The sequence below is a fragment of the Macrobrachium rosenbergii genome, chromosome 53, assembly GCF_040412425.1.
Source record: "Macrobrachium rosenbergii isolate ZJJX-2024 chromosome 53, ASM4041242v1, whole genome shotgun sequence".
NCBI lineage: Eukaryota > Metazoa > Arthropoda > Malacostraca > Decapoda > Palaemonidae > Macrobrachium > Macrobrachium rosenbergii.
The window spans coordinates 24,001,261-24,010,323 of record NC_089793.1 but is presented as its reverse complement, the minus strand read 5'-3'; the positions used below and the strand labels follow the sequence as shown (position 1 = coordinate 24,010,323).

General features: G+C 38.6%; 1 protein-coding gene across 2 annotated transcripts in view; it reads right to left on the bottom strand.

Annotated features, from left to right (window-relative positions):
- The window catches only part of LOC136834356 (ribosomal protein S6 kinase alpha-5-like), a 187,192-nt gene extending 185,222 nt beyond the window's left edge, over nucleotides 1-1,970 (bottom strand). Inside the window, exon 1 of one of the 2 annotated variants that reach the window (XM_067096890.1) lies at nucleotides 1,486-1,970. In XM_067096890.1, the coding sequence (XP_066952991.1) occupies nucleotides 1,486-1,555 (70 nt within the window). In that variant the 5' untranslated portion in view covers nucleotides 1,556-1,970. The remainder of the gene's footprint in view (nucleotides 1-1,485) is intronic. The other variant, XM_067096889.1, reaches the window with a different exon arrangement.
- Between the last annotated feature and the right edge of the window lie 7,093 nt (nucleotides 1,971-9,063).

The following is a 9,063-nucleotide window of genomic DNA, read 5'->3' as shown; positions in this document are numbered from 1 at the left end:
TAATCATAATAGTAATAGCCTCTATTTGACAGTGAGACAGAGAGAGAGAGAGAGAAAGAGAGAGTTGAAGTTCACGGACGCCAAACAGTGATGCAAACAGCAATACTGTATAAACAACGGTGATCATATAATAGCAATAACCTCTAATTGAGAGAGAGAGAGAGAGAGAGAGAGAGAGAGAGAGAGAGAGAGAGAGACGCCAACACAACCGCTAAACCCAAATGAAATCCTTATCAGAGTTTCAGCCCAGAGAGCGGGAGGGGTGGGGAAGGCGGGAACGCTTGGATGATGTGGTACTCTGAAAACCTGTCAGTGCATCGCCTATATATATATACAGTATATACCCCGCCCACAATGCACAGGCGTATCCCCTTCTGCAAAATGTCTGTGAAGGTCTCTCGTCTTGCCTTACCTGTAACGCTCCGCGGTCAACTTTGACCTAGTACTCCACTATTTATTAAAAAAAAAATAAATGTAAAAAAAAAGGTCTCTGAGAAGTCTGCCCGAGACGGGACCTATGGCATGGGAGATGGGTCTTAGCCGGGGGGGAGGGGAGGGGTTGTAGAGATGGTGTTTAGGTGGGTGTGGCAATAAACAACTTGTGTAGGAGATAAGAAGTTTTAAGGAGTTTCTTAAGTGTCCACCTAAATGGATTCTGTAAGACGAAAGTTATGTTAATAATATTGATAATATATAATGATACATAATTAATTAATTATATATTAAATATATGTATATCTACAGGTGTGTGTGTGTAGAGAGAGAGAATGCGTGTGTGTGTGTGTGTGTGTGTGTGTGTGTGTGTGTGTGTGTGTGTGTGTGTGTGTTTGTAAGCAAGCAATCATGAAGAATATTTTTTAAACTGTCGGCCGCTTGGTAAGCGTGGAAGCCGCTGTTTTTTCCAAGATAATAATAATAAAAAAATGCTCTTGGTTACGTTCACTCTTATCAGTAAGTACTATTCACCAATGGCTTCTTTTAAATCTCCTAAAAGAATGGGTTTGTTTCTACACTGATTAAATGCATGAGACAACTATTAGATGAGTTGTTTAGGGTTAATTTTGATGTGATACTCTGCCTCTATATGCTGAGGCGCTTGTCACCACAAACACTTGATTGCGACAGCGTTATCTCAGGCCCACGACATCCGAGACGGTTGCGTGGAGTTGGACTTGTCTTTAAATTTCTTTCGTTTACCGCCTTCTCCCACCTGTCCGCCCGAAAACGGCTCTTACGGAACGTTGGAACGTGAACGCACTGTCGATCAGCTACGTTACGCGAAATCAAGACCCTACGACGTGTCTGCTACGTCGATTACCAAATAGAAAAGCATCGCCACTGGAGTTAGTCCTAGGAAGCCAGCAGCAACCGTCTTGTCCGAAAGTCTCGGATAACAACAGAGTGTGGTCCCAGTGAGTGAGTCACTGTCATCATCAAACCCACACCCACTTTTTGGACAAGATTGGAAACGTCATTTGTACTCACCATTCTTAAGCTCATGGTAGATGATGTCTGTGTGCAATCGCGGGCTCCTCTTGGACGTAGATGGTTCCATATAGGTTTGTCACTCGAAAAAAAATGTTTATCTCTTAACACAGGGTCATTTCCCGTCGACACGCACTTGCACCAGATGCCACTATAATCTGGTGCCACGCGCTCGCCCAAACTGTCATTTCGTATTAGGACGCCCCATTTGGCGCCCGGGTCGGGTTACAGTCTCTTTGAGTCATTTCATCGTCATTTATAATATCTTATTTACTTTAAATATTTTGTAACATACAGAAAACGCCTGGAAGACATTCGTTTAAGCGATTTAATCGCAAGTCTGGCAGCGCCGAATGCTGGCGTCCTCCCTCCCATCCAATGTAGCAACACGGGGGGGCCCAGAGTCTCAGCCAGCTGATTTTGCGACAGGTAGTAAAGTCAGAGCGTCGACGACTGTGATATGCGGAGCTTTCATGGTTACCCCCATGCCTTCGTCAAGCAACTGTAGACGTATAAAATTCCTGAATCGTCTTTTTATGATGCTTAACGAATCGACTCCCTATCAGAGATGACTAGACGTAAGAAATTAGTCTGAAGAAAGTAACTGCCAATCGTAAATAAACGAGAAAAATTAAGCAAAACAAAGTTTCAAGGTCAGATTGGTTTTGGGCCTGTTCAGGAGGGTGAGGGTTGGGGTTTGGGTAACCCCCATGGGGTTAGGGGGCTGAGCTGGGAGGGGAGGGGGGAGAGGTTGCAAGTTGTGATTTTGTCCTTGGTGTTCGTTGTAATGAATATTCCCCTGCCTAACTGTGAGCAACTGCGTTTGAAAAGGGTGTGAGCTATGCTGAAGATAAGGGTTAGTCTCGTCTTGTCATTATATTTGAGTCTGTTTAGTCTCATCTTTTCATTATATTTGAGTCTATTACTCTCGTCTTTTCATTATAGTTGAGTCTGTTTAGTCTCATTTTTCATTACATTTGAGTCTTTTTAGCTCATTTTTTCATTGAGTCTATTTAGTCTCATCTTGTTATATTTAAGTCTATATAGTCTTGTTTTGTCATTGCATGTGAGTCTATTTAGTCTCATCTTTTCATTACATTTTAGTCTGTTAGTCTCATCTTTTCATTATATTTGAGTCCATTAGTCCCATTTTTATATATCTGAGTATTTAATCTCATCTTTTCATTATATATGAGTCTATGCTTAAATACCCACGTTTAAGTACAAGCAAAGAGAACGAACTTGACCAAAAGTATCAATAAAACAAAAAAAAAAGAAGAGTTAACACATCGATCATGTTGCATATCCATGGTGATTTGATTGAGTGAAGTATGTTACTGGACCTTCGCACGAATAAGGCAGTAAAACCGTTGCCAGCGTTGGGAGACATGCCTGAGAGAGAGAGAGAGAGAGAGAGAGAGAGAGAGAGAGAGAGAGAGAGAGAGAGGGAGGGAGGGATGGACGTGAGCAGCAGCCACTGACAACTGGGGCAAAAACAGAACTGATTTTATCGATTGTACTGAAACGAAAGCGCCTTAGAGGTAGCGACTGAATGTTGTGTTCTGATGATATGTGATGTTTGAATGTGAGCGCAGGTTATGAGGACTCTCTCTCTCTCTCTCTCTCTCTCTCTCTCTCTCTCTCCATCAAAATACTGGGACTTTTAACCATCCAGAGGGGCTTGTTTTAGTCAGTTGATATTTCATAACTTCGGATTACATGGAAAATTTTGTAGGGTTTTACAGACAAGTTAATAACCGGACGTATTTGCCTTTGGTTCCCATATCTATAATCTTAATCCCCGAAGAAGTAAGAAAGTGTTGTAATGCAGTGAAATGTCTTCGGTAAGCAATGTTTTATTTGTGGATGTGTATATATATATATATATATATATATATATATATATTTGTTTATTTTATTTTATATGTGTATGTATATATATACGCACTCACACACACACATACACACACACACACACACACACACACACACATATATATATATATATATATATATATATATATATATATATATATACTAATATATCTGTGTGTACTGAACATGTTCACAAGAACTGCTACAATTGAAACTTCAAGCGTATATCCTTTGCCTATCGACGTTAGCTGGCGAAGGAAGGAAACCGCAAAGAAAAAAATCAGTTACTGTTAAAGCAGCTTTATTCCTCATACGTTATTCTTCCACGATTGTCAAGAACAACTATGCTCCGACCGCAAATTGTTTTGTTTCTTTTTATTAAAATCCTACAATATGCAAGGTCAGACATATACTGCAAACATTCACTTGAAACGTATTACAGAGTTGGTCTCGTTACCATGCACCCCTGTAGTGGAGTAGCTGTAGAGTTGCTTAATGAGGTTCTTTGCAACGTTCCTATCGACCCCAAGCTGCAACCGCTTTCATCCCTTTTACCGAACCTCCGTTCCGTTCATATTTTCTTTCTTCCATCTTAATTTCCACGATCTCATAGTGCATCTGTGAGGTTTTCCTCCTGTTACACCTTCCAAACCTTTTTACCCTCAATTTCCCTTTCAGCGATGAGTGACCCCATAGGTCCCAGCGCTTGGCCTTTATATTTGATTTCTCGTTTCGTTACCATGCACAGGCTTACGGTGCCCCGGGGAGTGGGTGTGGGTAGGGGGAAGGGGAGGAGGGGAGGGATGCCCATTTCGAGACAGTTAATTTGAAATCTGCATCTCATACAGACTTCCATCCCCCCCCCCATGTAATAGGTAGTGCCATCAGTTTACCGCACGTGTTGCACTGTAGGCACTACTAAAGGGTGTTTCCAGCGTCCCTCCGGCCCCTAGCTGTACTCATTTGTTAGACTTTTACTTTACCTCCATTCGTTCTTCCTACCTTCAGTGTGGCTGCCCAACCTCTCTAGCTTTTACTTATTAATGCAACTGGGGTTTTCTTCCAGTTCCACCTTAAGATCCTTGTATACTTCATCTCCTGTAATTTCTGTTCTCTTTATCTTGCTGTCCAACCACACGAACTCCTTGTAATCACTGTCTTAAGTGCTGAATGGACGAAGGTGACTTCTTGCTTGGCTAAATGGTCCAAATTTCGTAAAGATTAAATTTTAAAAAATCTGCGTAGTGGGTTTCTAGTTGAGTGTCTGGCTAGTGGTAAAAAATTTGCATCTTCTATCTTCTTCTCCGGATTGTTTTTTATCCCAGAGGATGTCGTGCAATTGGAGCTTCATATGTTCAAGCGAAGATGCAGTGCGTTACTACCCTGATACAACCTCTTAGCATTTTCATTTATTGATTTGTTTATTTATCTTTTTTCTGATAACTGATCTCCTCTTTCTGTATTTCCCGCATTCTTCTGTTACTTCTTTTGAATGAACGCCATATTATTCTTTGGAAGCTTGAATTTCAAGTCAGTGGCCCCTTTTGGGGTTGTTCCATATGAATAGGGTTCTTCTGAATAATAATAATAATAATAATAATAATAATAATAATAATAATAATAATAATAATAATAATAATAATATTGTTAACTATACTCGAGTCTAAGCACCTCCAAAAAACAGCTACGTTCCCAAAATAACTGAGGGTCAGATGCGGATGAAATACTTGAGGAAGTGTCCCAGAAACATAAATCTTAGCGAAAGGTGTCCCCCCCACCCTAACATTTTCGCAATGGTCGCGCAAGAGACTGGACAGAATCATTAACAAAAGAGTAAGTTGTACCTTGATTCCCTCCATAGATTCAAAGTTCTTTGCTCTAAAAAAATAAATAAAAATAAACAGGAAGTATGAGCGAGCGAGAGAAAGCAAGAAAGTTAAAAAAGAGAAAGGTTAATTCGATTTACTTGAATTTTTATTTATCGTCCCAGCAATGATGGACCCTTGGAATAATGTACAGGCTCAGATGAAGTCGGGTTGGGGAGAGGTTGTGAAATGAATCAGTATATAAAGGAAATAGTTATTTTTGAAATACGTCCATACCAATAAATGTACACACAAATAGATGCCTTTAAATAATAAGCGTGCAAAAATATCATCTAGAAATACGACATTGATCGCCGTTGACAGTGGAGTGTAAGAAGGAAAGCTTTTGGTTTGGTTAAATCACATGCGTATGGATGTACACAAAGAGAGAGAGAGAGAGTTGAAATAAATTTTTACGGAAAAGAAATGGTTTTGTATGAAATATAATAACAATTGTAAATACACAGATACCTTCAAATAACTGAGCATACAAATATATCATATAGAAATACGATATTGAAAGAGAGAGAGAGAGAGAGAGAGAGAGAGAGAGAGAGAGAGAGAGAGAGAGAGAGAGAGATGTATACACACAGATGCCTTCAAGTAACGGAGCATATAAGTATATCATCCAGAAACACAACAGTGATGCCCACTGCATATGGATGTACAAGAGAGAGAGAGAGAATGTAACCGAGTTATTTTAAAAACGATGATATCCACTGCATGTGAACGTATAGAGAGAGAGAGAGAGAGAGAGAGAGAGAGAGAGAGAGAGACAAATAAAAAAACATTGGAAAAGATACCTTTCACATTAAAAAAAGAAAAAGTTTCTTTGAGAGAGAGAGAGAGAGAGAGAGAGAGAGAGAGAGAACAAAACAAAGGCACTGAAAAAGGTACCTTTCGCTTTCGCAGTAAAAAATAGTTTCTTTGGAAGAGAGAGAGAGAGAGAGAGAGAGAGAGGGTTGAAATTAATTTGTATGAAAAAGAAATGGTTTTGTATGAAATACACTAATAAATTTATACACACAAATGCCTTTGAATAACTGAGCATCTAATCACATCATCTAGGAATACGGCAGTGATGCCCACTGCATATGAAGGTACAGAGAGAGAGAGAGAGAGAGAGAGAGAGAGAGGCGTTGAAAACATACCTTTCGCATTATATAAGAAAAAGTTTCATTTGAATGTACAGACAGACAGACGGGGAGAATAGTTGTGTGTGTGTGTGTGTGTGTGTGTGTGTGGGTTCGACGAATCCCCTCTGGAAGCACACAGGACGCTTTTCATAGATCGCTATTGTCCCTGGAAACAATGTTGATGATACTAATGACGATGATGTTATGAAAAGCCCAGTTGCTTTCCTGAATGAGACAATTGCTTCGATGGAGCAATGGGTTTTCTCTTGTCCTTCTCCTACTTTCTTCTTCCTCTTCTGCTTTTTCCTCTTTATTTCCTCCTACTTATCATCCCATTTCTCTTCTTGTTCCCCTTCTGCTTTTTCTCTTTATTTCCTCCTACTTAGCCCCCCTTTTCTCTTCTTCTTTCCTTGGGCCAATGGGCTTTCTCTATCCTTTCTCCTCCTACTTTCTCCTTCTTCTACTTGCCTAGTTGTGATAACTCTACGGATAACACATACCATATTTCAATTACCTGCTCGTGACTGCTTTGCTGATATCTGAGTATTTCACAACTTCACTGTCTTTATCTCTGACTCGGGAAATTCAGTCATTAGAAGGGTTTAACAGTTACAGTCACTGGTGATTGTACCAAGGGTAGCCACTGGTCATTGTACTAACAGTAAAAATCACCGGTGATTGCACTAACAGTAACAATCACTGGTCATTGTATCAACAATAACAGTGAACAGTGACTGAACCAACAATAACAGTCACCGGAGAATGTACCAACAGCAACAATCACCAGTGGTTGCACCAACATTAGCAATCACCAGTGATTTTACCAACAATAACAGTCACCAGTGCCTGTACCAACAATAACAGTCACCGGAGAATGTACCAACAGTAATAATCACCGGAGATTGTGCTGACAAAAACAACCACCAGTGAATGCACCAACAATAACAATCACTTGTGATTGTGCCCACGGCAACATTAACCGGAGATTGCAAACAATAACAATCACTGGGGATTGTACCAACAATAACAAATACCGGGGATTGTATCAACAGTAACGGTCACCAATGATTGTACTAACAGTGACAATCACGGGAGATTGTATTAACAATAACAGTTGTATTAACAATAACAGTCACAGGTGATTGTACTAACAGTAACAGTCCCCGGTGGTTGTACCAACAAAAACAAAGAATAACCATCACCGGAGATTGTACCAACAAAAACAAAGAATAACAATCACCAGTGATTATACCAACAGTAACAGTTACTGGTATTGCACCAAAAGTATTAATGACCCGGGATTGTGCCATCAGTAACAATCACCAAAGATTGTACCAACTGTTTCAAGCACCAGTGATTGTACAAACAATAACAGTCATTGGAGATTATGCCAATTAAACCAATTACCTGAGATTGTACCAACAGTAACAATCACCGGGGATTGCACCCACAGAAGAAAGAATAGCAATCACAGGTGATTGTACCAACAATAACAATCACAGAACATTGTACCAACAGTCACCGAAGATTTTAACAACAACAGTATCCATTGAAAATGATACCAACAGTAACAGTCACCGAAGACTGTACCAACAATAACAGTCGCTGGTGATTGTACCAACAAAAAGAAGGAATAACAATCACCGGTGACTGTATCAGCAATAACAATCCCCGGTGATTGTACCAACAGTAACAATCACCGGGTATTGTATCAACAATAACAATCACCGGGAATACACCAACTTTAACAATCACCGGGGACTGTACCAACTTTAACAATCACTGGTGATTGCTTACCGAAGATTGTACCAACAATAACAATCACAGTTGACTGTACCACCAAGAACAGTCACCTGTGGTCATACAGTTGATCGACTGAATAACAACGAACTGCCGTCGCATGAACAGTGGTCACCTTTAAGTGGCAGAATCCAAGGGCACGACCCTCCCGCAGGCATGAAAGTTTTATTAGAGTGAGGTAGTCGTTGTTGCGACGCTCTCTCTCTCTCTCTCTCTCTCTCTCTCTCTCTCTCTCTCTCTCTCAGATCGGGAATCTTATTTAATGTCATTTCTTTTTCCATAAATATGGATACAGCTTTTATTAGTTACTATTATTCAACTTTCATTTCATTATTTTCTATGAGATTTGGTTATTATTATTATTATTATTATTATTATTATTATTATTATTATTATTATTATTATTATTATATACTTTACTCCTACTTTCTGCTCTTCATTAGTTATTGTTGCTCTTTTGTTTCATTGTTTTCTATAAGATTTTGTTATTAGCATATTCTGTTGCTGTTCTTATTAGATTATTTCCTGTTCGTCAAGTCAATTATTATTATTATTATTATTATTATTATTATTATTATTATTATTATTATTATTATTATTATTTTGTTTTAGTATTTTTTGTGGATTTTTTCATTATTGTTATGTTTTGTTATTGTTATTACATTTGTTCATATTCTATAATAATAATAATAATAATAATAATAATAATAATAATAATAATAATAATTATTATTATTATTATTATTATTATTATTATTATTATTATTATTATTAACAGTGTTAAGTAAGTTTCGTAAGGCAGACATGTCCGCATATGATAAGGAAAATGAATACGAATAAATAAATTGCAATCAAGAATTCGCTGAATGAAGTAAACATAATGAATATACAAAATGAATAAA